Raw genomic sequence first — 27,821 nt, forward strand, 5'->3', positions numbered from 1 at the left:
GGAAGGAGAGGAGGGTGGAGGTAATCTCTATCTGAATGGTGTAGAGGTGCAACAGTTAACCCAACTAACCCATTTAATCCATTACAAAAAAGAATCAATAAATTAATAAGATAATCAATTAAGTCGATCCCTATTTTAGGCATGTCAATCATTTTAGGTGAAAAGTTACAAAGAAAATCAATAACTGTGCCACAGTGTTGATCTTGTTAATCTGATATGTTCACTATTTTTGCATGACACTGTAGTGCAAAAAGTATAAAATACTGCATAAATTGTTAATCAATTTGTTGATAAAGATACAGTATATATCTAAAAAACTTGACTATTCGATTAATCGAAAAAGAAAATAATGCATGCATAGTTGCAAGTTGCAACCCTAGATCAGTGTATCATCAACAGTTAAGGACTTGTTTGGTTTGGAATGCCCTATACTGCCAGGTTCAATCATCATTATAATCAGTCATGTGCAGGGAACACATGTCACGATGCGAGTGATTTGTGTTTTTCTGTGTACATCTCTGTGTAGAACACACCTACAATTATTGTACAATGTGAGATTAATGTTGTCAGATCTGTGTGAGTTGTGTTCTGTTGTCTGGGAGTGTGGAATGGGTTTCCCCACATGCATGGAATCCTGTCTTTCTTATTGTCATTCGCAGACGGAGAGGAAGAGGCTAAACCCAAGTTCAACAAGTGAGTAATACTGTGGGCCCACACAAACACATGCACAAGCACGTACACACAATCAAAATATTACAATAACATCAATAACAACATCAATATTGTGATGATATTATCAGAATATTATCTTTTAAATAAAATAAAAAGCTTTATGTTTTGGGCTTGCAGATCAGCTATTTAGAAAATAAAGCTTGTGTAATTAAAACTAGGACAAAACAACATATTCAATTACCAATCAACAACAATATCACAACATTACGATACCCAGATGATAATCTAGTCTCATAACACAATATCAATGTGTGTACAGAATACAGATCCATCTAAGAAAATATGATATTGTGGTATATAGAGTATGTCTAAATGTTATGTCACTCGGTTACCTGTATGTTTTGTTCTTTTCTTCTTTTAATAGTTTTTTGTACTGCTGATACAAACCCAATGTCCTCTCGGGTATATAAAAGCTTTACAGTACCTCACCATACACACTGTATGCGTGTGCATCCCAATACACGCACAGACATGCACACATAATTACGCAATTACATAAAGGGTGGATTTTTGTTTGACATCTCCCAACGCACTTCATTTACATATGTCATCCACAGAGATTAACGACCGGCCATATTATGTTCTCTCACAGTACATTCATCTTCCTGTCTTTATAGCGCACTCAGATCCTCTAGTCAGCAACGCCGCCTTCAAAAACATCAACCCTATACTGTATACTAGGTCTATACTGTATAGTCCTGTAGTGTATACTGTATAAGTCATTGACCGGAGTCCCTCAGGGCTCATACTACTCCTTGTTTCACTGTACATACCACCATACTGTATCTCTTGGCTGAAAATAGCTGTACAAGTGAAACTGGAGCCAGGTGCTCTCTCGTCTTCTGATTTCCTTCCTTGGCCGTGGGTGCTCAGATGACAAGATAAACTCAATAGGATGAAATCTACCAAGGTGGAAGGAAGCAGCATTTCAAAATAAAAGTTGAAGACACCGTCTGTTGGTTAAACATTTTCTCTATACTACTGACACATTTCAGCATTATGCCTTCGGTACAAACTCACAATGTGTCCCAATGCAGCTTGTACAACAGCTATTTTAGCCAAAAATGTTCAAGTGTTCAAGTCTCTTTCAGCTTCTTTTATACCTACAGTATTTATTTCCTTAAATTTTACTGGCATCCATTTTTCCTTTTTGCAAACCCTTTTTGTGACAGTTGTTGTATTTGGGAAGTAAATGTTTATTTTAAATTTGAATCTGCAGGCCGTTCATAATGCCCAACCTCATTCCACCAAAGATCCCGGATGGAGAGAAAGTGGATTTTGATGTGAGTACCAGACTAGAGACCAAAGCAGAGGCTAGCAGTAGCACCAACCTGCTCATTGTGAGCAGTTGGGAGTTCAGTGTCTTGCTCAAGAACACCTCAATACTAACTCGAACTGGGAACCTTCAGTTTCCCAAGCAGCCAAAGTATAAAATAGGGATAAACTGGTTCAAATGGAAAGGTCCTCCTGAGATTGATTTGTATTATTGTCCTTATAACCTTCCCAGTGGCCGAAACAACTAAGAACTCAACTGTCCTTTAGTTTCCTTGTGTTTTTTTGTTAAATTAACAATAAATTAATTGATTTGTTTAATCATTTAAGTCTGTTCTTCTTGAGGGAGCCGTAACATATGGGCCTTCAACCCTGTTTCAACAGGACATCCACCGGAAGAGGATGGAGAAAGACCTGACGGAGCTGCAGACACTGATCGAGGCTCACTTTGTGAACAGGAAGAAGGAGGAAGAGGAGCTAATTAATCTCACGGACAGGATTGTGAGTGACCCACACATACTGTAACTGTACTGTATAATTATTATACACATACATATCCCTAATCTGAGGATGGGATTTAATCATACATTTGAATTCTGCAGGAAAAGCGTCGCTCAGAACGTGCGGAGCAGCACAGGATCCGCAGCGAAAGAGACAAAGAACGACAGAAGCGTCTCGAGGTACAGTATGGTGGTTAACTGAATGACACCTCCACCCCAACATTTTTTCTTCATTTGGATTTTCAGTTAAAGACATACTGTAGTCATGTCAGTTAAAAAACATGCAATGTAAGATCATGATCACAACTGTCTGCATAGACTAGACACTAAGCAGACTACCAGTTATGGGTCGTCTTTCCATATAAAGTGACTGCCAATAATGGCAGACACAGAACAATATTTCTCTCACACGCGCACACGCACGCACACGCACGCACACACACACAAACCTCATCTCTCTATCCATCTCCTCTCCAGGATGAGAGGACTCGCAAGGAGGAGGAGGCAGCCAAGAAGAGAGCAGACGACGACGCTAAGAAGAATAAAAATCTAACCAGCCTCCACTTTGGAGGCTATATGCAGAAGGTGGTGAGTACGAGGAGGGTACAGTGAACAGCCCCGGGGCCTTTGCTACAGAATAAAATATACTTTCTAGAAAAACAAAGCAGTTAGCAGAACACAACAGATTTTCAACTAAAATGTTATCACCTTTTGTAGTATTTCCACAGTGACATTATTAGTTATTATAAGCCTAATTTACGGACGGAGACTCTATACCATGGGTTTTCAACAAGGGGTCCGGAACCCCATAAGGGGTCCTCAGAGTTACTACAGCGGGGGCGTGAAATCTTTTTGTAAGTGTGAAAGAAACTTTTTTATGTAATCTTTTTGTTAACTACTTAAACCCTAGTATCCCTATTCTCGGGGGACCATTTGCCAAAAATAACAGATATACAATATCTGTGAGCTATTTTCGGCAAAGAGGTTTGGTGTAGGGGGGGGGGGGGGGGGGGGTACTGAGCCAAAGGTCAAATTTACTGAGTATTGAGGATTTAAGTGGTGTCAAACAAGTCTATAAAGCTATTAATGAAATCTATGAAAAAGTTTAATCTGCAACACAATTGTATACAATATGTAGTGGGGGTCCCTGCTTCATCTCTTTCTCTCTAAGGGGTCCTCTTGGCCTGAAAAACGTTGAAGACCCCTGCTCTATACTATTACCCTTCTTCTCACAGGCAGCGCAGCGGAGCGGTAAGAGGCAAACAGAGAGAGAGAAGAAGAAGAAGATACTGGCGGAGAGGCGTAAATCTCTGGACATCGATCACATGAGCCAGGAGCAACTCAAGTGAGTGGAGCGCCAGTGAAAAAATAACATACGTATAGGGCTTTTGGGAGGCCCTCTTGCATCTGTTCCTTTTTAACAGGACTTTAAATTTGATGAAAATAACACTTGACTTCAAGATAATGATGTCCTGTCTGTGTCATGTTGTCTACAGGGATAAAGCTAAGGAGCTGTGGCAATGGATGTACCAGCTAGAGGCAGAGAAGTTTGATTTCCAGTACCATTTTGCCAGACAGAAATATGAGGTCAGTATAAAGCAACATACTGTACCATGGGCCTACACAACAGGATGGAACTCACACTCATTCCATTGACATTTTGTTTTCCTTTGTGTTTCAGATAAACGTGCTCAGGAACCGTGTGAGCGACCACCAGAAAAAGTGAGAACATTTTCAATGCTTCACTCAAATGCTAAAAAAGAAAAAAGCATCTGTATCCGTTCTCAGAGGGGTTTGTATTGTACTTTCAGGAGAGCAGTACAGCGAGCGAGCGTTGCCACATTTTACTAGAGAAACAAGCGTTTGGGCTAGTTTTCGTAGACCTGGCCGCTTGTTTCTTTTTGGACAAGGCTAGTGTGAGGGATACAGGTCAAATGACACAGAACATTGTTGGTACCTACCACCTCAAAGTTAAATTGGCATTTTTTTCCTCAAACTATTTGTGTTCGGTCTTCAGGGCACCTCAATACAGTATAGGCCTACTGTATATATTTTTTGTATCCACGGCAGCCATAATAAATTACATAGTGACTTTTAACTCTATCTTAACCTTATATTCGTGGCATATTTGACTACATTGACATTTAGCATAGCAGTACTGTATGCCCCAGGCTCTATATACTATTTGAATCATTATAATATCATTACTGTTATTATTATTAGATCAAATCAAATCAAACTTTATTTGTAGAGCACATTTAAACAACAGAGATTGACCAAAGTGCTGTACAGAGTCAGAACAAAACAATTAATGCAAAGGCATACCGTATATAATACATGTGTCAACATGAGCACAAAAACCACACATTATGCACAAAACTAAACAAACATTGGATGAGCTCAGATGAGATTAAAAGCCAAAGAAAATATAAGTATAAAGGCCCTTTTCCACCGGCAGCGATAACGATGACGATAGCCATAAAATATCACAGCGATAATTATGCCTTCACATTGATGTCCGATAAAGTTATCGGACATCAATGTGAAGAGGTGCCAATTAATAACAGCTGCTCGCGCAGAGCGCACCTCGAGCTGACCCAATTCCATATCACTGTGATCTTAACCACATCGTTGTTGATCCTAACGATGTAGTTGTCGGCTATCGTTGTCTGTATCGGTGTTGGGTGGATGCTGCCGATCCACTTCAATTGAAAACCCACTTTTTTAAATCGTTATCGTCATCGTTATCGCTGCCGGTGGAAAAGAGCCTTAAGTCATAAGTGCAAAAACATCAATGGACTGAGCAGGTCTAATATGGAGGGGCAGGCTGTTCCAGAGCCTGGGGGCTGCAGATGCAAATGCAAGGTCGCCCCTCGGTTTCTTGCTAGTTTTGGGCACAACCAGCAACTTATCAGCACATCTCAGAGCTCTGTCTGCGGCGTAGGCCCAGGGTTCCAGGAGCTCAGAGAGATACTGGGAGGCCAGCCCATTTAAAGGTTTAAAAGCAAGAGAACCTTAAAATCAATCCTAAGATTAACAGGGAGCCAGTGAAGTGAGGCCAAGACAGGGGTTATGTGTTCACGTTTTTTAGAGTCAGTCAGCAGGTAAACAGCAGCATTCTGGACCAATTGCAGTCGTCTAAGTGATGACCATTCGATGCTGGTATATTAGACTCTAATATCATTATCATCATCATCTATGATGCTCTAATAATTAGAGCATCATAGATGATGATGAACATGAAGGAAAACTTGAGAGAATCTCAGTTTTACAGTTACAGCTAGAATATAACTTTATACTAGCCTATTTAAACCAATATAACATTATAAGTGATATTGGTCAATTCCAAATGGCCTATTATCAAAGTAGATTCTGCGCCACCCCTGGACTGACACCCACTTTGAGAAACCCTGGTGTAGAGTACGGTACAGTAATACCAGTGTGAGGTGTTTGTGTTTGGTGGTTTGAGTTCAAAGGCATTCGCACAGACGTCTGTCCAAAGCATTTCATTACAGGTAGTTTGATTCCAGAGTAAATGCACACATAAACATCGAGCACACTGACTAACTATCAGTATTAGACAAACTGTACTTTACCTGATAAAGACTGCAATCAACACAGCCACAATAGAGAGACTATTACTGCCTCTCTAAAAGCCTGACTCAAACTGTATCATAAGCTTAAAATCTCTGCCCGTACATAGTGTGCGTTTACATTCATCAGGCAGTGTAATATGTCCAGCACAAAGACACCACCGCTCTACCAGTTGTTGTAAAGAGTAAGCCGTGACAGTTGTGCATTCACTGTGTTTGGCATGCCACTGTGGGTGTTTGTGTGTGTGTGTTTCTGTGGAAGTAGAGTATAACAGTTGTACTTGTTATCATTCTCATCAGTAATTGAATGACACTTTGAGGCCAAGCACTCCCCACCATCACCCTGCATTTTCCCACCTGTCAATCTGCCTTCAAAGGCTTGAGGGCTGAGGCGCCCAACTAATTAAACATATGCACATTATTGTTTGAGTATTATGTCTACGGCCATGTGCCAGTCTCTGTATGTGTGTGTGTGTGTGTGTGTGTGTGTGTGTGTGTGTGTGTGTGTGTGTGTGTGTGTGTGTACTTGGATTACTATACTTGTGGAATAAATATATTGTTTTCCTGCCCCTCACTAGAGACATGGATGGTTGTTTTATGGTTTAATGGAGGACAATTAAGATTAGGCAGTTGGAGATTAGGTTTAGGGGTAATAAGGGTTAGAGTTACAGTATGCCTGGTGTATACTTAGTATAGCACCAAAATAACATCTATAAAGTTGCCGCCAAAATGTTGATCTCACAAGTAAAGTAACACCAACACGTGTGCGTGTGTCGCTCTATGCGTGTTATTTTTGTAATGGCTGGTGGGGAGATCCGTGGCCTCAAAATGTCACAAATGTTCATTCCCATTGTTCTGTTTGATCGCTGAGTATGATCCTCTGGAAGTCATACTGTACCGGTACGTGGGAAAGCAAGCAGCCGTGTGTCTCTAGTCTCTCCGACAATGAATAATCTCTCTGTTTACGACAGCTCCAAGAGGACCAAGAGAGCCCTGAGGAAATAGAACTATTTGCTGACGGAGCAGATCAACCACCTGCCCCACCCAAAACAGCCGTCGCCTCTCCCAAAGCCGTGTCTCACCAGCGAGAGCTCCACCCTGGCATCACCTGCTGCCCCGCCTAGAACTGCCCAACATGGCTGCTTTCCAGACGACAAGATCCTGTTCTCTTCGGTCTTGTTGTGGTTTCCCGTTCTGTGTACTTTGATTAGAACGATACAACTGATTTATCTTTCCTAAAGTGTGCGAGAGTGTAAATAAAAAATAATTTCAATTCAGTTGTTCAATTGTTGTGTGCTCTCACCAAATAAAACAGTTTTGTTGCAAGGAGTTGCATTGTCGTCTGGCCCTCACATGTACTGTGTATAGTGATACAAACGTGTGTGTGTGTGTGTGTGTGTGTGTGTGTGTGTGTGTGTGTGTGTGTGTGTGTGTGTGTGTATACTGTATAATGTATGTTTTGTTTGTTTATGTAGTTGTTTATGTTTCATGAACATTCAAAGCTAAAGGCATATGTCATTATGGTCGAGTCATGCATGTAACCAGCCAGAGAAGCAGAGACAGCGAGACACCTTCCTAAAAACTCAAGCATTGACATGTCTTTAGACACACCCAGGCCTCCACCCAATCACACACACGGCCACAAATAATTAGACATGAAGCACACACACACACGCACTCACACACACACACACACACACACACACACACACACACACACACACACACACACACACACACACACACACACACACACACACACACACACACACACACACACACACACACACACACACACACACACACACACACACACACACACACACACACAGATGAGAACAAATGAGTCACTTTCATTTTTGCAGTCATTGCTCTGGTGAAAGTTATATCGGGGATTCTAAGAACTTTCCGTCAGCTACTAAAAAAGGTATTCCAGTCTCCTAGTTTGAAACAAACAACTGGCAATAGTTGGAAGTTGGAACACAATTCCACAATTTTATAGAAACTTCACGATACTTGATCAGACCTGTGGTTATGGAACCATAATACATTTATTGGCATGGATCTAGGGTGGTATCATGAAACTATTCTGATTCTTGGAAATAATATGGCCTCCCTCAGGGGGGAAACTTGATCAGTTTTGGTGGTATCATAGGCCCTAAACCTGTGGTTTGACACTTTGTTACTGCAATTTGTGGGAAGCATTGGACAAAAACTATCAAAAACTATTTACTTGTCATGCATGTGACCATAAAGTCAAGTTTAAGTAGAGGTTGCTTAGCATTTTGAACAATGGAAGACAGAACGATGGAAGACAGTCCACCCCCCGGACATTGCGTTGTTCGTTCATGTGAGATCGGTCGGTGCCATGTGGTTCTAATAACTTAAAACTTCCCACATTCCTTCACAACATTGTTACATAACAGCCAGGATGGGTAAAATACATGCAGAGGACACATTTATTTATTTCAATTGTTATAGTAAAATATTCTGTCTCTGTCTATACCACAAACTGGTGGTGTGTGCATGAAGGATATTAAATAGCCAAAACGTAATTATAGATCATTAAGTATTGCTGAATCTTCTGACACGATTCACCCAGGCAGGCGACTGGAAAGACAACATGAGGACAACATGTACAAAGAGAGCTATTTGGTGGAAAAATAGCTTCTCACATTTAATCAACATTAAAGAACAAAGGTGCTGCCATAAAAAGAAACATTTCAGGCATATTTACAAGAATGTAGGTCAATGACAAAGGCAAAATCATGTCTAAAAGAAATGTCACAGATGGTTTGTAATGTAATATCATGCAAGATGTTTTTTATTATGATACTTTAGTCTCGCTCTGAAAAACTGCAGATCCGAAAGCAGATGTTCTTTTAGATATTTGTCTTAGTACACATTTGGCACTGATTAAAATGTAATACTTTCAAGAGATATGCAAGAAATCTGTTTTCAACTGACTTGGTTTCCAAAGAAACGCCATTTTCACTTTTGTGATTACTGGTATTTAAGATTAGGGCCAGATTATGTAAATATATACTGTAATATGCACATTAAAAGTTGTGTTATTTTGAACTCGTGGAAATAATAATTAAAGACCAATGACCAATTATTTTGTACTTAGTATATCTACATATTATTTTCTGCATGTTTTGGATCTCACAAGGCAATACTAATACAGCTTTCTCCAAAGTTACATTACATTCCAAACTCACTACTCTATGCATGTCTGAGCATAGTTTTTCAGAACATATGCATGTCTGAGCAAGTCTCTGATCTATTATGCTTTTTTATTGCTGAGAGCTCAGCAATAAACACATAATAGATTGGTACTATATGATGTAACAACACATACATTATTTCACACAGTGTTCATATGTTTTTAAGATTTCCTGGCTTGGAAGATTAACACAAATATTAGATTTCCATGTTAGTCCCTGGTAACAATGAACTTCTTTAAACAAAAACAAAACAATGTTCAGTAGATTAATTCTTTCATTTATAGTTATGCTAATCTTGAATGAGAACAACATATTCCATAACAGCTAGATCAATGAATGATGCAAACAGAAAAGGTAAGAAAATTATAATTTCCATATAGACAAATCCACAGAGCGGCAATCATAACTGCGGTATCAAGCGGCAGCGCTTCGCACCGCGGTGCCGCAACTACATGGCAGCGCTCTGTGAATTCGTCTATACTGAGTATTTTAGAAATTGAATATTTACAGTGTGTGGCAACATCCTAACTACAAGTTTTTTTTCCCAAGACTTGCCGTTATTGCCAGTGAACAGCCTACATTAAAAAAACGAACATTGCCGTTCTCTAGAACTGACTTTTTATATCACAAAAGGGTTTACTTCTGCGGTTGCAGGGAAAGGAAGGTAAAGAAACATAACCTGACTTTCTGGACCCCTACTCCAAAACCCTTTTCTATTTTAATCATGTAGCCTACTATTTATTTTACTTTTTGGTTTGTTTATCCACTGTCTGCTACTGAAACCTAGACACCTCCACTGATCCCTCTCTAACCTATTCAAGCATGTTTTACTGACAACTTCAGAGACATGTCACTCGCTCCTCAAGGCCACAATACTTGGGCAGTCATTTGTGGCCCTTTCCATTGCATAGCCCAGGCTCGGCACCGTATCATTCCACCCACGTTTTGCCTTTCCGTTATAACCTGGTACATGGTACCAAGTACATCCTATCTACATATGTTCATGCGTGTCACCAGAGTATCTCGAGGACTGCCTGATGGTTGTCGTTGGACGACCACAGGGAGTGAGAAGCGCCAAGTGGGAAGTCGGTCAGTCGGACTGAAATCCCACAATATGGACCAGTCCATTTATGGAGTCCAGGCCAGTCTCTGACATCAGTACATACAGTAGTATTGGTGTCATAAACTTGTCTGGACTGCATATTTGGGCATGCGTCACACACATCTCTAAAAGGAACACAGACTGACAGATATAGAAATCTCCATATGGGCACAAAAGGGACTCAGACAGATGGGTATCTCAGTGTTGCATAACCATCTGAGCTACGCATTCCCGACTTGCCTGGCTCCTGAGTAGAGGCCATTTTGTTTGTATAATCTCTTTTTGAGGATGTCTCCCATGTATAATAGCTAGTGATATAAATCAGCAAGATTAGACTGCATTGTGTTTGTCTGTGTTTGCTGTAATAAGAGGAGCTCTGAGAGCACACAGATGTAACTAAATGCTTCTTCTGCAGTCTTTCCTTTCTGCATATAACTCCTGCACTTGTACACATAGCATGGAGAAGTAGGGGAGAATCAATAGATTTTCTTGTAAATATAAATGTCGCTGCATGTGTGTATCAATAAATGGAACTTTGTGTAGCACTCTTATAGATCCACAGAAATGGGCATTCAACTATTAAGAAACATTTGAACTAGATATTGTAAATGATAAATGAAAAATGTTGAGTAACTGCAAAGCAAACCGAGCCAATTACGACGCAGGCACGGCGAGCCGGGACTATATATCAATTATATGGAAAAGGGCCCTTAGTCATTGTAGAAGGACAGTTTTACCAACCCTCTGAGACATTGTTTCAAACCGTTCTGGGTGTATTATGACTTCTACACATTCTTTTAACACTGGATTTCACCACAAGCGTGCTTTAGCCCAATTTATACTTCGTTGCACGACGGTGTCACTCACCGAAAACAGCTGGTTTTCAAGCTAATAACGCAACACAATTAAATTAGGCTTTATACTTCCCGTGCAAACTCACCATTATGTACAATGACAAATACACAGACATGTCCAAATTAATGATGTACATTACACTATAAAAAAACAACAACGCTTGGCAAGCCTCAGAGTGATTGTGTCAATAAAAGCTCTCTTTCATCTACGGTATATAATTTACAGCATTTATGATGTATCATAATTGCCAGGTACTTTCAACAGGCGATAACTGATGAAAGAAGGCGATTATTGCGACAATGGGTCTTGCATGCTCCTCATGGCACGGGCGCATCCACCGCCGTATCTAAACATGCTGGAGAGAGAGAGAGGGAGAGAGAGAGAGAGAGAGAGAGAGAGAGAGAGAGAGAGAGAGAGAGAGAGAGAGACAGACAGACAGACAGACAGACAGACAGACAGACAGACAGATAGAGAGAGTGAGAGAGGGGTTGATACAGACAGTTTCATGGATTAAAGAAAAAGGAAATCTCAAGACCGAAAATGTCTTGCATGACCATGTCCTGATGTGCCATTTGTGAAACCGTGTGAAAGGAGACCCGCAAGACACCAGCGCTGATTCCTAAACAATGGACACTATGGGCCCCCATTTTTTTCACTCTTTTACCAATTTTTACTATGTTTTTGTTTTTGTTTAAAATATCTGATCTACAAGCTCACAGCGTGTCAATGTAGATTGCCTATTTAAATATATTTTTTTCTTTTTTCAAAATAGTAAAAAAGGCAAAGATGTTTAAGTGGTAAGGCATGGATGAGAATATAGCTCAGTATGTATACTGTATATGTTTCAGTAGCCTAATGTTGTTCTTGCTGTTCTACATAATGTCGACCAAGTGATGAAATCACAGATTGAGGATTTAACCTTTGCTTTTATGAAATATCTGAGACTATTAAGATTTTAAGGAAGATGCTTCTGAACATTTTCCTAGTTTGACCACTTCAAATTCTCTAATCTTAAATGAATAACCAAAAATAGCCCCTGCGCAATATGCTTCCATAGAAGACATGCTTGGCTTCTACGGAATCCAAATGACGGAATCAGTCGTCCGACAGAGAACTTTAATCCATGCAGTTTCCAGGAGAGTTCAGGAAAGTTCAAGAATCGTACATCGTCATGATCATGTTTTAAGTGTGATCCCAGGATGAGAGCTTTCAGTACCTGTGTGTGACGACGGTGACTCATTCGATGACCTGTACCGACTTGTGTGCTGCGGTGGTGGTGTCATTGATGAACAGAGCCTTGGCCATCCCCAGCTGCACCGGGAGAGAGAGTACAATAACACATGTTTAGAATAGAAAAGCACATGTGCGTGTTTACCAACCGCAACTGCGTTTGGCAAAGACCCGCCCTTGGAAACGTACCGGCCTCTTTTCCCTTCAACTTTATCCTTTTTTGAATATGGAGAATTATGTTACATAATTTTATTTATAGTAGTGTTATGAAGTAGGTATTTTTGTTTGTTGTTTCCTACATTTTGTTTTTAATTCATTATTATTTCCAAACATTTTCAAAAAACAAACCTCTTCATCATTAAAAAAATGCAATCATTTCATGAATAAATAAAAGAAGAAATTCCATAAATTAGAAAAAAGAAGTAGTGAAAATAGTGGATCTAGAAGCTCACAAGAAGCGCCGTGTTATGAGCTTGTAGATCTGCTATTTCAACAGGGTCTTGGTAAAAAGCGGTTGCGGTAAATAAACACACATGCACGTACATAGGCGTGCACGCAAAAGTCTAAATTTGCTGATCAGATTACATTTTTAAAAAGTGATAAAATATTGCGTTTCTTCACGTCACACATTCTCTCTTTCTTGATGGCTTCTTTCTAATCCTGAATTATAATTCTACATCACACGACGGTGTCGCCTGTCGAAAGTAGCAGATCGATCGGTTATTTACGGAGCGCATGACACCATTGTACGACGAAGCACGAGGATGAAGATTAATCTTATCTCACCCTTCACTGCCCCTCGACTAACAGACAAGTGAGGAATGAAAACCAGTCTCACAGGATTCCAGTGGGACTGTTTCTGTGCCCAGAGTGTGGGTGGGGCAGTGTACAAGGGAGAGGGGGGAGGGGAGGGTGAGAGAACGTGCCCGCACAAACCATACTGTACCTATAGTACATCAGTGGTTCTCAGGGACGTGCAGAGAATGTTAGAGAGGCAGGGGCTGAAATTACTGAAAGGTCCATTTGGTGAAAATATTGAAAATGGCAGACCTCCGAGCTCACATGATTCTACACAGAGAGGGCAATTCTTTCAACATAAGAAGCTGCATTCAAATTCAGGAGAGTTTGGACAAGGCAATGATCTTGAATGCTGCCTTCCGGTATGGCATGGAAAGAGGGCATTTGCATTTCTTTCACCATAGTAAAAACTGCATTCATGGTCTGGATAGGACACTTTTTTACAGACGGATAAAAGGGCAGGGGCTCAAGACCCCTTTGATGTGTATGTGTGCCTGGTGGTTCTCAAACTTTGGGTTAGAGTGGTGTTACCTTTTTTAGAGTCCCCTGCAAACTCTTCTCGTGCCATAGGTTGTAGAGCAGTAATGATGCTGCCTTACTGCCTTTCGGAAAAGAGCTAGATAGAGAACAGGGGGGAGGGAGGGGTGTACATTGTTATAAGCACGCTGTCAAGGAAGTCTGGATCAATCAGCAATATAATAATAATGATAATATTGTAAGTGGTGGCGGTTGCACACACACGCACGCACGCACGAACGCACGCACGCACACACACCCACACCCACACCCACACCCACACCCACACCCACACCCACACCCACACACACACACACACACACACCTGTCTGTTTGTGTGTCTATCTATCTATCCTTTTAACTGTTTGTATATACAGTGTATGAAATTGGTAAATAATTGTGTTTCTTTTAGCGATCAATATTTGCAAAACAAGTTCTGGTGACTGTTGGTGTTGCAATGTTTGGTTCTGCTTTGCAATAACTAGCAGTGGTTGCTGCATTAGGCCACCAGCGGCAGGTCATCTTACTCGTTCTCACTGATGTCGGTCAGTGACGTCACCAGCTCGTTGTTGATCATCTTCCTGCTGACCTCGGCGTCGACAGGCAGCAGGCTGCGCACGGTGTGACACGTGGACGCGATGGTGTCGTCACAGTTTCCCATCTCTTTGGCGCCAGAGGACAGGCGACCGGCCAGCTCCGGGAGAAGCTGCCGCGCTGAACAGGACACACAAAAGCACACAGCATGGACTTTAAGAGCAGCACTGTTTAAATCTTTTCATGTCAAGGACCCTCGAATTTCTATGTATGTATTGGTTGGTGTAAATATCAGGTTTGGGTAAGACAGAAAAAAGAAATAATAATAATAATGATGATTTGATGATGCTCTAGAGTCTAGACTCTAGATTATTAAATGTGTTTTTTTTGTTTTTTTTACAGATAAACCATGATCACAATATCTGGGTAAATAATCATCTGTGCAGCTCTAACATCAATCCGGGGTGTGTGATGTTTGTCCATACCCATGGAGAGCTGGAGGCTGCTGGTCCGTGACAGGTTGCCCATCAGAGACATAGCAGTCTTCTGCAGGCCCGGGTTGGGAGACTGAATAAGAGGGGAGATGTAATGCAGAGCCCCCAGCTTCTGAACCATGAGCTGGCTCATGGCATTGGACCCCTGGAAAGTAAACCAACAGTGGAGGTGTGAACAGTCATTTCTCCTCCATAATTACTGTAGTAGTCTCACATAGCCATACAACTGAGTATGCCACAATCTTGTGGATGGCAACAGTCTGGCCAATGGAGAACAGTTAGTTATTGACTTTCTCACTGTCTGTCTGTCTGTCTGTCTGTCTGTCTGTCTGTCTGTCTGTCTGTCTGTCTGTCTGTCTGTCTGCTCCATCTCAAACATCCATATAGTACATACATGGCTGCAACTATTAATTATCTTATTAGTGGTTATTCTACTTTATCCTTTACTTTTTCCATTAATTGAGAAGCACATTTCTGGGCAATTCATTGAAGCTGATATAAATAGTTTTCTGCTGACATAAGCAGATTCTTTGGTGATTACTTTTATTATATTCAGACGGCTAACAATGCTCGCTAAACAAATCTAGTCTCTGTGACACTTCCAGGGCCCGCAGTCTGGCTCCAAAACTATTGTGTTATCTGTGAGAAGCTCTGTCACTAGCGGCTCATTGTGAGAAGCTCTGTCACTAGCATCTCATTGTAAGAAGCTCTGTCACTAGCAGCTCATTATGAGAAGCTCTGTCACTAGCATCTCATTGTGAGAAGCTCTGTCACTAGCATCTCATTGTGAGAAGCTCTGTCACTAGCATCTCATTATGAGAAGCTCTGTCACTAGCATCTCATTATGAGAAGCTCTGTCACTAGCATCTCATTATGAGAAGCTCTGTCACTAGCATCTCATTATGAGAAGCTCTGTCACTAGCATCTCATTGTAAGAAGCTCTGTCACTAGCATCTCATTGTAAGAAGCTCTGTCACTAGCAGCTCATTATGAGAAGCTCTGTCACTAGCATCTCATTGTAAGAAGCTCTGTCACTAGCATCTCATTGTAAGAAGCTCTGTCACTAGCATCTCATTATGAGAAGCTCTGTCACTAGCATCTCATTATGAGAAGCTCTGTCACTAGCATCTCATTGTAAGAAGCTCTGTCACTAGCATCTCATTGTAAGAAGCTCTGTCACTAGCAGCTCATTGTAAGAAGCTCTGTCACTAGCATCTCATTGTGAGAAGCTCTGTCACTAGCATCTCATTGTGAGAAGCTCTGTCACTAGCATCTCATTGTAAGAAGCTCTGTCACTAGCAGCTCATTGTGAGAAGCTCTGTCACTAGCATCTCATTGTGAGAAGCTCTGTCACTAGCAGCTCATTGTGAGAAGCTCTGTCACTAGCATCTCATTGTAAGAAGCTCTGTCACTAGCAGCTCATTGTGAGAAGCTCTGTCACTAGCATCTCATTGTGAGAAGCTCTGTCACTAGCGGCTCATTGTGAGAAGCTCTGTCACTAGCAGCTCATTGTGAGAAGCTCTGTCACTAGCGGCTCATTGTGAGAAGCTCTGTCACTAGCAGCTCATTGTGAGAAGCTCTGTCACTAGCATCTCATTGTGAGAAGCTCTGTCACTAGCGGCTCATTGTGAGAAGCTCTGTCACTAGCAGCTCATTGTGAGAAGCTCTGTCACTAGCGGCTCATTGTGAGAAGCTCTGTCACTAGCAGCTCATTGTGAGAAGCTCAGTCACTAGCGGCTCATTGTGAGAAGCTCTGTCACTAGCAGCTCATTGGGGCATGAACCTGTCGACCCGGGGCTAAAGCAATTCGAGAACGAGAGGCACCCTGATTGGTTAGTCACGAGCAGGCTTTACTTTCAGACACTAGATTTCTTTAGGGAGCGTTGTTAGCTGTCTGAATATAATAAAATACATTTTTAAAATGAAGATAAGCAATCACCCAAAAATCTACCAATGTAAGGAGAAAACTTATATCTGCTTTAAAAAAGAAAATTATATATCAACGTATCAACATAGATCTACAAGCCCCCAATACGCCGCAATGTGCTTTTGAAAAGATGATTTTATTTTAATTGATGATTTTTTTCACTGCTGCCTCTCACCGGTCCCTTGGTGGCGGTGAGGTTCTGCAGGGCACCACAGCAGGCCTCCAAGGTGGCATCTTTCTGGGAGGAGCCGAGCAGGGACAGGTAGGTCTTCAGCGCTTTAGGATGGCACAGCCAGTTAACACCCGATGGGTTACTGTCTTCAGAGTCCTCCAAATCAACCTTGATCTAATAAGTTAGAGGAGAGGAGGAGGTCAGGCGGCATCAACGTTTCCTCTGTATTTAGTCGAGACATAGGAAATGTTTTGATTTGACAAAGAGCCCTTTGATTCCTCACCTCTTTGGGGATCTTGCTGCTCTTGGCACTGAAGCAGCCAATGGTGGGGTTCTTCTTCGTCACGGCGGTGTCCTCTGGCGGGTTGTACTTTGCGAAGCACTCGGGGGACTCGACCTCCAGCTGGTAGGTCAGGTTATGAAGGATGCATGCGCAGTTCTCCACAGACTACACAGAGGAGAGGACAGGAGATTAATGACCCTAATACAGTGCTTCTCAAACTTCTCACCGTGTACACAAAGTTACAGACCTGTAAGGGTCAATTTAGACCAATTTAGAACCTAGAACCTAGAGAGTCTCTGGAATCAACTTTGAGAACCAATGCCTTAATACATGTGCTCAATTCTAGAAACCATGCCCCCACATGCATTCTAACCCGTTGTGAATGTCATATAACAAGTAACACTCCCTAAGGTCGAGTAGCGACCACAGAGAGTGCCACCTAATTTGACTATAATTTAGAGTAACAGCATTACAGGCAAGAGTTACAGGTTACAGCATTACATGCAAGAGTTACAGCGTGACACAATTGCTGCAGGTTTTCACACTTAACTGCTCCCTGCGGTCGCGATTACAACTATCCGTAGATGTTTTAGCATTCCCATGGTCACAATGAATCATCCCTGGAATCTGGATACAGGCTAGACAAACTTCAGTGCACCTCTAGTCAAGTGTCAACTAAACACGGCATGTTTATATAGCGCTCATCAAACAACACTATTTCATTATGCCGACCTTTTGCATGGCTGTTTTAGCTTGTTTTCAGAACGGGTCTGCACATCAAGTGCTGGATTAAAATCCAGATGAAAATACAAATACAAATCCGTATTGAGGAAAAGATCCTTAAACCCTTTCAAACGTGTGTCCCTAGTTTAGGAATATCAAAGGAAAAATGTTTAAATGTTTTCCAAAAATGTCAAACCATTTCAAAGATAGCAGATCTACCAGCTCACAATGTGAATCATTGCTCATCGTTTGGAGGTTGTAGCTATTTTAAGGTGGTTACGTTTTCAGGCTACGGTAATCTTTATGGGCCTCTAGGCAGTTATGGACCCAGGTTCACTATTATACTACAGTAGGTTATGTTTTTGTTTGGTTCAGGTTTTTCAGACACGCTTCATTAGCTTGGATGAGCTGAATGAATTGCAGAATGAGCACATAGCTGTAATTTTTTCTCTCAGCAATTTGTTTTATGATTCTTAGGAGTTCAATAAATAAGGCTTCTAAATCCTAATTATCTCTTCTTCTTGTGTGCACACACACACACACACACACACACACACACACACACACACACACACACACACAGCAATCAGATGTACAATGCTGTAATATCTTAGTTATGATAGCAGATGGTTTGCATTGTGGAGCATGTCAAATAGGCATCTTAAATGCTAGGTTGGAAAGTATGTAAAGAGAGAATGTGCACATGTGTTTGTTTTTGCTGGTGGATGGGTATGTGCATACTTTATGACCTCAAGGCATGTCCTATGAGGAAAGATCATGTGAGAGAGAAGGCGGAACGAACACATTCTGAAGTGCGTCACAACAACACACCAGCAGACACCTGATGCACAACAGCTAGGAGGAGTTTGTTATGACATCATACAGTAGCTGCTGTTCTGGCCCCCGTCCACAACCACAACTTAATCTAACCACCCTAGTGATTCCCAACCTGTGGAAGAGTTTTGTATTGATAATACAACATTAACTCACTGACTGCCACGTGACCAGTTTGGTGAGTTATAAAAGCTGTCCAAAGCACCAGTACCGAGTTTGACGAGTTCATTGTTTTATATCATTTAATTGAAAAGAATCCAAAAAGACTGCTGATCCGTGGGCCCAGTAGTGCCCAGTTTGTTGTACTTCCGGGTTAGGCCAGAAGCAGGAAACCGATTCTCCATTCACTCCAATGTTAAGCCATGGAAGAAGCAGCCCAATGACAAAATGTCATGGTATTTTCTCTTGAAAACTTGAAAAATTAGTTTTCATTGTGATAATAAAGAGGAAATTAAAGTATACTACGTTAGTTCCATTGATCCAGGCCGAAACAGAATCGATTGATTGATCATTAAAGTAGACGTGCTCTGACAATGCACACGGAACACCCATAATCCCACCACTTAATGGCAGCTTTTGAGATTTTAAAGTGGGCTCTGCTCCAGAAAAGTTTTGTAATCGCTGCCCTATATTCTTAGATGAAAAGGGGTCCCCCAGGGCTCTATCCTAGGCCCGCTCTTTTTATGCCGCAACACTAAATCCCTTTGCCTAAATATAGCCTGGCAGTCACGCAACTTGTTTTGAGCTTGTAGATCGGCTATTTTCCGCAGAGTGTTTGCCTCAGAATAGCGAAGCAAGGTGTCATGTGGTAGTTCGTGAAAAGACAAGGACATTTAGTGACGCCGGTATAGTCCTTTGAAGTTTAAACCACTACAAAGGTAAGACAGCCATTCTGTCACTGAAGTAATTACACAGCATTATAGCCATTATAGATTCACTTTAGCTTCTACAGTTTACATAACCTGATTAGACTCAGTGCCTACAGCTACTGTATAACAAGCTTTAGCTTTAACACACAGTGTTGTACTTTAGATATGTACTGTAGAGACAGATGCCTGGTCATTTGTAGACCTGGCATCCTATATAGTGTGTATAGTTTCAATGTAACAGATTATTTGTCTTTTTTATGTTATACTGTTTAGACTGATGATGGCTTCATGGTTTTATTACAATTTTTATGCATTTTATGTATTCATGTTTTCCTTGCTTACTGCAAATCGCTCTGGATTAAGAGCGTCTGCTAAATGCCTACATTGTAAATTGATACGAAGTGCAATATGTATACATACACATTACAATCCCCCATTCTGTTTAAATGTGCACACTCTGAAGGACATTGTAGATCTGCCATTGTCACAGAATATTCACCCCAGAATAGAGTTCAAGTGGTTTAACTATCACTATTCTCCAACATACACGTGTGATAATTAGAGGTAGGGTGGAGGGAGTTAGTTGTGTGTGGAGTATAGAGCAACACTGGCTTTCTGATGCCAGATATTGTGGGTTTCTCAGACTAGGTGTTGAGTTTGTTACCTTGTCATCCGGATTCTCCTCTGCCACACAGGATTCCACGTAGCTCATGATAGAGTCGATAAGACCACGGCAATCTCTCATGGCCTGTCTCTCCTTCTCCTGTGCACAGCTCAGGTTCCTACACACACATTATCAACATTTTGGACATCAACATTTTAGATTTGCAATTTTATAAATGCAATTTCTTGCCATTTGTCATTCCTACGTACAGTACAGCCGAAAATAGCTGTTCTACAAGCTCACAACATGTCACGCTGTGGTAGGTTTTGAGCTTGTAGATGGCTATTTTCAGTGCACAACACGCACACAGCCATGAAACAACCATTTCTCTTCCGAGGATGAGGCAAATTGTCTTTAGAATATCTAGAGTATTTCTTAAATTCTACTATACTATATTTGCAGGAACATTTGGCCTTCGAGTGTATTCAAGGCAGTTGTCAAGATGTAATGTGGACCTACTACTCTCGCGGGGGAAATTCAATCGCAGCGCTCAAGGGTCGCAGAGCAATTAGGGGTTTAGGGTCTTGCTCAGGGACACACATCGACATTACTGGCCTGGCCTGGAATCGTACCTGGGACAAGCAGGGGCTCCTGTTCCCCAGGCGGGCTCACACTAACCACTCAGCTATGGCCGCGCCCGATCGATTTACAATGTTTTGGCTCAACAAAGGCACAGACGGTCACTGGAGTGATGGAGACAGGGTGTCCTTACCGTAGGCATCCAGTGGCACTGTAGTAGACGTCAGGGTGGATGTTGTTGTTAGCGCTGCTGTCTGACCAGCACGTGAAAGGCACCACCACGCTCTCCGTCAGCACAGGCAGGGCTGTTGCTATCAGCTCCTCCTTGAGTTCATCAGCTGAGGACAGGTTCCACAGCAGACCTGACACACACACACACACACACACACACACACACACACACACACACACACACACACACACACACACACACACACACACACACACACACAGACACACACACACAGACACACACACACACACACACACACACACACACACACACACACACACACACAGGGCTGTCCGTTAGGGCCATTATTCTGACGTCCTAACCAGTATTCATTGTGACAGCAATTCTTTTTAGTCATAGTCTTTAGAGTAAAATTTCATTTAGTTTTAGTCATATTTTAGTCATCTGAAAAGTTTTCAGTCTACTTTTAGGCAACTAAATATCATAAGATTTTAGTCCACTAAATCTACAGTTGATTTTGTTGACAAAAATGTATTTTGGCAGGCCTTGATGGCGTCATAATGATTTTACACTTAGTAGCTTGGTGAAAATAGCCAATAACATAACAGACCAAGTACACAGAGAGACCAAGCACTGAATCAAGTAAGAACACAATTCACAGTTCATTTGCAAGCTTATTTTATAAGAGGGTCTGCGCTCTGTGTAGCTCACATTTCTAGTCTACTATCTTCTTAACCACTTGAACCCTACATACTACACACCAACCGGGGTACCCTAGTTTAGTTGTCCGTACTTGGCCCCTGTCCTATTTCCCCAATACACCAAATCTCTTTGCCGAAAATAGCCAATCTGCAAGCTCACAAAATGTAAAAAACCAGCTATTGTACTTTCACCGAATGTTTGCCTATGATGAATAGTTATGAAAAACTAAACACAGATATCTTGCTTCGGTTCAGTGTGCATTTCTCTACCTGTGAGTTGTCTCTGGGTCTCTGTGGAGTCGGTCTCCTTCAGGAGCTTCAGGGCCCAGCCGATCCCCCCGGCCTGCTGCACCTCCAGCTTGTTGGCCTGGTTCCTGAACACCAGGTTCCTCAGGGCGGCCGAGGCACTCTGGCTGACGTCAGCGTTGGGGCTCTGCAGCAGCGCCACCAGGGCAGGGATGCCTCCCAGCTCCAGGACCTGAGGGGGTGGCACAGGGAAAGCACTGGATAAGATATCCACAAAAAAGCATGTTCTCCCCGTGTCCCCTAGGGTAGGTACCCTCACAAAAAACATGCAGTAATCATGGTCTCTATACTGCCTCCTTCTGGTCAGCCGGGGAGCCTGATGGAGGGAAAAGGAACTGGTTGGAATAATGTGTTCCTTCCATGCGCTACGTCCAACCGGGGAAGCTCCCCCCTGTCAGGTAATAAGAGCGGTCTGCTCACTCCACATGTACTGAAGGAAGCATGATCTTCAGTTCGGGGCTCTCCCCAGGTTGTCAGAGGAAGAGTAGCGCCCAGGATTTACAGTTTCAACCTGTCGTCCTTACTGTACTTTAGGCATGTCATCACAGGTGGAAACATTCCAAAATAGCGAAAATAGCTGATCTACTGTAAGCTTGTAGATCAGCTACATAGTTCCCATACTTCTGTGTGACAGTGTCATAAAACATATGGACATACGAGGTTTCTGAGTGACAGGAATGATAATCCTCTGCTTGTGGACATGGTCACACATAGACAATACAATGATTACAAGCAGGCCATGAAGATAAACAAGATAACTAGGGTCCTCCCATTCCCTCAGGGAAAGATGTACAAAAGGCTCAACATAAAGCACGGGAAGGGAAAATGAAGTACCCTTACCTGTTGCAGTTGTGTCGCAATATACACAGTTGTTGTGTACTGAAAATATCTGAATAGTGTGTGTGTGTGTGTGTGTGTGTGTGTGTGTGTGTGTGTGTGTGTGTGTGTGTGTGTGTGTGTGTGTGTGTGTGTGTGTGTGTGTGTGTGTGTGTGTGTGTGTGTGTGTGTATGTGCGTGCGTGCTGACCTCCTCTTTGGGTGGCTCCTCCTTGAAGGTGGCGTGCTGGATGAAAGAAGCCCCACACAGCTGGTAGTTCTCCTCTGCATGAGACAGGAACTCCACAGCCTCCTTCAGGGTCAGGTCTGACATGTTCACCCTGCACAAACACACAGCCAAGTCCACAAGGCATCAACAAACACATAAAGATGAATTGGGTGAGTGGAGGAAAAAATGTTAAAGTCCTTAAGGTTACTATTAAAAACAAATCTAGTACTGTATGTTGCAGGGTCCAAGAAGCTATATAATAATAATACAGTAGCTTTACATATAGCACTTCTCATCTACTGGGAGAGCTTCATAATAAGAAACTATAACAAAAATATGTGATAAAACAAATAAAGGGGGTTGGTCACTATGAAACAAGTATGGGCCACTATAAAAAAAAACTTAAAACAAACAAGGATGGGCCACACTAAAATTTTAAAAACGGTTTTGAGATTAACAAACTAAAATAATCAAAATGAGCAGGAGGAAATTAAATCAAGAGTGGGCTGCTATAAACATACTTAGAGGGAGGCCTGTCAATTGAAACCTTGATGGAAGAGGCAGTTCTGAGTGCAGGAGCAACAAAGACTCACTTATTTCCTGCACAGAACATACAGTACTGTATGTGTAAATGAACTCACGATGACTGCTGCTCAGTCTTGGTTGTCTTGGCCAGTGACAGGACAGACGGCGGGCGGCCGCTGCTCTTTGTCTGGGCGTTGACGGTTTGCACGGTGCCGTTGGTCATGGAGTACGTGCTCTGTTTACTGTATCGAGTCTGACTTGATGACTGCATGGTGGTCTGCTGGCTGCTGGACGATTTCTCTGCTTTGGCCCTCTGCAAAGAGATGTGTAGCGTTTCATAAGGTCCATTTAACTTCGATCAGTGATAGACCATGCAGTGCGACCACAGATGTGTGCATTTTTTCGTAAAGTAAAGCCCTGCTTCATCATACAAGACTGTCGCACAAAACTAGTGAAAATAGCTGATCTACAAGCACACAATGCCTCGTGGTGCGAGGCGTTGTGTGCCTACACAACGCGAGGCGTTGTGTAGATCAACTATTTTCACTACTTTAACTCGTTTTTAAAATAACTAGAAGCTGGAGCGTCTAGTCGGCGACCTGGCCAACTCGGAACAATGTAAATAGGGAATGAATGCCCCGCCCTTTAATGCAAACCCCATTATACCTGTTTTCATAGGACCCGTTTTGACCATTTGTCTGCCTGTGTCCATTTATGCCCATATATGGAGATATATAAAGCATAGCGTAAGTTTATGCAGGGCATGGGAGTCAAGTCGCCGCCAGTCTGAGTGTCAGTTGTCAGTCAGCTCTGTTCTCATACCTCATTAACATATCTGCTGGTCATTATGTCACATGACTGCCATACTCCAATCAGAGCTCTCAATCACTAGGGAAGGCTCCTTTAAATAGAGCTTGCTTTCCCTACCAATGCTTGGTTCCGAAGCTTCGGAATCATTTGCTGCTTGCTGCTGCGGCTGCTCTACTCTCTGGTTCTGCTCGAAAGCTTGGTGATACCATATGGTTCTGCTTTAGATACTGCTTACTGCCGTGCTGCTTCAATAGCAATGCTAGCCTGCTTTATATCTGTTGCTATCACTATGCTACTGCTAACAGTATTATGCCTAATGTTAACTACAGCTATCATGATGCACTACTTCATTAGTTCTCATTTACGTGTTTACTACTACTCATAACTTGAACAAGGTCTCATCTAAAATGTATTACTAGCATGCTTGCTTCTCAGAAGAGAAAACATTTCAACAGTATAGCATATGCTAACAGTGGTAGTAGTGGAAGCTTCAAATTGTTTGTAGCAACATAAGCTAACAGCATGCTTTGCTCTACAGTGCACCCCGAACCATGATGGCATTGGCTGTGATTTGTGCTGCCTAGAACAGTATGTGAACTGTTGTTCCTGCCCAGCTTCCAGTGCTGTTTGTCTCCAGCAGATGCCACACTGGGTTTCTTAAATCTTTAATCGCAGGGCTACACTCTGCAAACACCAGCTAGTTCGGCAGCTAATCCAACATGTTGGCCGGTGTGGCCATACTCCCTTCAGATGCATGGCTCCATGCAGGGATTCCCATCCTGCTTTAAACAGGTGTAGCCTATGCTATTATTGATATCATGCATGGATGATATTCTGATGCTATTGCTCACTTCTAATATATGCCTCTTTTCCCAACATTGCTGCTAATCATATACTAATGCTACTTTTACTCTGCAGGCAGGTTGGAACTACTGAGTATATTTGTGTATTAAGATTAATGCTTTGCTCATTCAGGAATCATGTCAAGTGTTTACAGGAGTAGCACTGCCCCTTTAAGGGCAGAGCATAAGGGGAGGTGGCTGCGTCTGGGCCTGTTTGGCCATGCAGAAGCCTGAGTCCGAGTGTTTGTTGTAGGACCTGTCCTTGAGGAGTGGTTCAGCTAGTATTCGGTAAGAGTCTTGAATCAAATATTGATGATAATTCAGTGGTACAGCATTTCAAGATGTTAGAAGTTTTATGGAGGGGGTTTAAATGTTTAATGGTTAACATATGCCTTTCATGGGTGTAAGAACTTGTTACCATGAGAGAGATTGTCATGTGCTACAGTTGAATTAGTCCATATTCAACTAACTTTGGCTTTATAAACACCATAGTTAATGTCCTATGTGGTGGAATGGTGGAAAGTTGATAAGGGAGGTTGTTAAATGGTCAATGCATCATGGGTAGTGTAGTCTATGTACTGCTACAATACACATTCACACTGTTCTCAGTCTAGCAGTGTTGCCAGGTCTGCCCATTATAAGCAACTCGGTCTTGTTTCCCCATAACTTCTAGTTGTGGGTTGTTTTGTTCGGGCTTGTTCTGAAGTAAAGTTGCTTATTTGGCTTGCTTTCAACATCCTTCCAACATGCTTCCTGTTAGAATCAGCCTAGTCTGTGTGCAGAGTGGGTTAATTCCCTTTTTGAGCCACATGAGGTCAAGCAGCTACTGTGTGTGTAGTGTGGGGAGAGTTGAAGACTTGTTAGAAGGTTGCATGGGAAAAGTACAGTTGCATGATGGTACAGTTCTACTAAAAGGAGATCCTAGGAAGCTCTCCCTATTTACTCAGGAACCTTTGAGAGAGAGGTTTGAGTGAGAGGGATATTCCAGCATGGTGAGAGGCTTGTTCACTGCTAAATGCTAATGTTAGCGCATTGGAACCTTTGAGTTGTATAGAGTAAGAGGATACATTCCAGCATGGGGAGAGGCTTGTTCACTGCTAAATGCTAATGTTAGCGCATTTGGAACCTTTGAGTTGTATGGAGTAAGAGGATACATTCCAGCATGGGGAGAGGCTTGTTCACTGCTAAATGCTAATGTTAGAGGCTAATGTTAGTAACTCGGGGGTTGTCATGGGCTCATGCTACAACGCTATCATGGGAACACTGGAATGGCCATGTGAAAAGCTTGTTCACTGCTAAATGCTTATGTTAGCGGCTAATGCTAGTAACACTCAGGGGTGCCATTGTCTTATGCTACAAACGCTAGCATGGTAACACTGAATTGGCCATGTGAAATGGATAAACTGAGTTGATTATTGTATCTATGCACAGCCAGTACATGCTGAACGTTGTTCAGAACAGCGTTAAACAGTCTTGTTCTGTAATTTTGCACACGGTGAAAAAAAAAAAAAAAATATATATATATATATATATATATATATAAATAAATAAATATATATATATTTACTGCATAGGCTGGCTGCTGCTTCGATTCTGCCATTTTGCTGTATGCTCAATATATGCTCATGCTAAAGCTGCTACATGTCTGTTGCTAACATCATGTTTCATTTCCAGGCTTCTGCCATTTTGCTGTATGCTCAACTTATGCTCATGCTAAAGCTGCTACATGTTTGTTGCTAACATCATGTTTCATTTCCAGGCTTCTGCCATTTTGCTGTATGCTCAACTTATGCTCATGCTAAAGCTGCTACATGTCTGTTGCTAACATCATGTTTCATTTCCAGGCTTCTGCCATTTTGCTGTATGCCCAACTTATGCTCATGCTAAAGCTGCTACATGTCTGTTGCTAACATCATGTTTCATTTCCAGGCTTCTGCCATTTTGCTGTATGCTCAACTTATGCTCATGCTAAAGCTGCTACATGTCTGTTAACATCATGTTTCATTTCCAGGCTTCTTTCTTTATCAGTTGTGCTGCTATGCTACAATGATCACATAATTGTGCTAATGGCTCTTGTTGCTGCTGCTTCAGTCAGATACTATCATGTGTCCTAAAATTTCAGCTATTGCTAGCTCCACTCAACCTGCTGCTGCCTGCTAGCATAACTGCTAATAATTACAGCTAATGCTACTGCTAGTTAATGCTAACATCATGTTTATCATTACAGCTCCATGCCGGAGCTGTGGCATGCCCACTGCTACGGCATCAGGTTTTATCATTGCAGCTTCATGCTAAAGCTGCTTCATGTTCCGCTAAATCGTGTTTTTCTATATAGCTTCTTGCTGAGGCTGCTACATGTCTGCTGCGAACATCATGTTTATCTTTTCAGCTTCGTGCTGGAGCTGCTGCATGGCTGCTGCTACAGCATGTCATTGCAGCGTTGTGCTGCAGCTTCTGTGTGTTTTCTGCTAACATGTTTATCTTTATAGTTTCGTCCACTACCGTATAATGCCATGAGGCCAGTCAGGAGTCGGTTGGCACTGCAGAGGGCATTGC

General features: G+C 42.0%; 2 protein-coding genes across 2 annotated transcripts in view; one reads left to right on the forward strand and one right to left on the reverse strand.

Annotated features, from left to right (window-relative positions):
• Positions 1–1,951: 1,951 nt before the first annotated feature.
• Positions 1,952–7,102, forward strand: tnnt2a (troponin T type 2a (cardiac); the record flags this gene model as incomplete). Its single annotated transcript, XM_080734310.1, has 8 exons — positions 1,952–2,015; positions 2,389–2,505; positions 2,607–2,684; positions 2,982–3,092; positions 3,740–3,849; positions 4,001–4,091; positions 4,186–4,226; positions 7,069–7,102. The coding sequence occupies exons 1-8, from the start codon at positions 1,962–1,964 to the stop codon at positions 7,100–7,102; spliced, it is 636 nt and encodes a 211-aa protein (XP_080590436.1). The 5' UTR covers positions 1,952–1,961.
• Positions 7,103–8,734: 1,632 nt separating this feature from the next.
• pkp1a (plakophilin 1a) overlaps positions 8,735–27,821 on the reverse strand; it is a 41,920-nt gene continuing 22,833 nt past the window's right edge. Inside the window, exons 4-15 of the mRNA XM_080733060.1 lie at positions 23,730–23,926; positions 23,071–23,200; positions 22,009–22,216; positions 21,038–21,206; positions 20,326–20,443; positions 17,236–17,400; positions 16,956–17,126; positions 14,845–14,998; positions 14,353–14,539; positions 13,841–13,925; positions 12,498–12,592; positions 8,735–11,636 (exon numbers count right to left, since the gene is read on the reverse strand). Of these exons, the coding sequence (XP_080589186.1) occupies positions 12,518–12,592; positions 13,841–13,925; positions 14,353–14,539; positions 14,845–14,998; positions 16,956–17,126; positions 17,236–17,400; positions 20,326–20,443; positions 21,038–21,206; positions 22,009–22,216; positions 23,071–23,200; positions 23,730–23,926 (1,659 nt within the window). The 3' untranslated portion in view covers positions 8,735–11,636; positions 12,498–12,517. The remainder of the gene's footprint in view (positions 11,637–12,497; positions 12,593–13,840; positions 13,926–14,352; positions 14,540–14,844; positions 14,999–16,955; positions 17,127–17,235; positions 17,401–20,325; positions 20,444–21,037; positions 21,207–22,008; positions 22,217–23,070; positions 23,201–23,729; positions 23,927–27,821) is intronic.

This window comes from Nannobrachium achirus (assembly GCF_963921795.1).
Source record: "Nannobrachium achirus genome assembly, chromosome: 9".
Lineage (NCBI taxonomy): Eukaryota > Metazoa > Chordata > Actinopteri > Myctophiformes > Myctophidae > Nannobrachium > Nannobrachium achirus.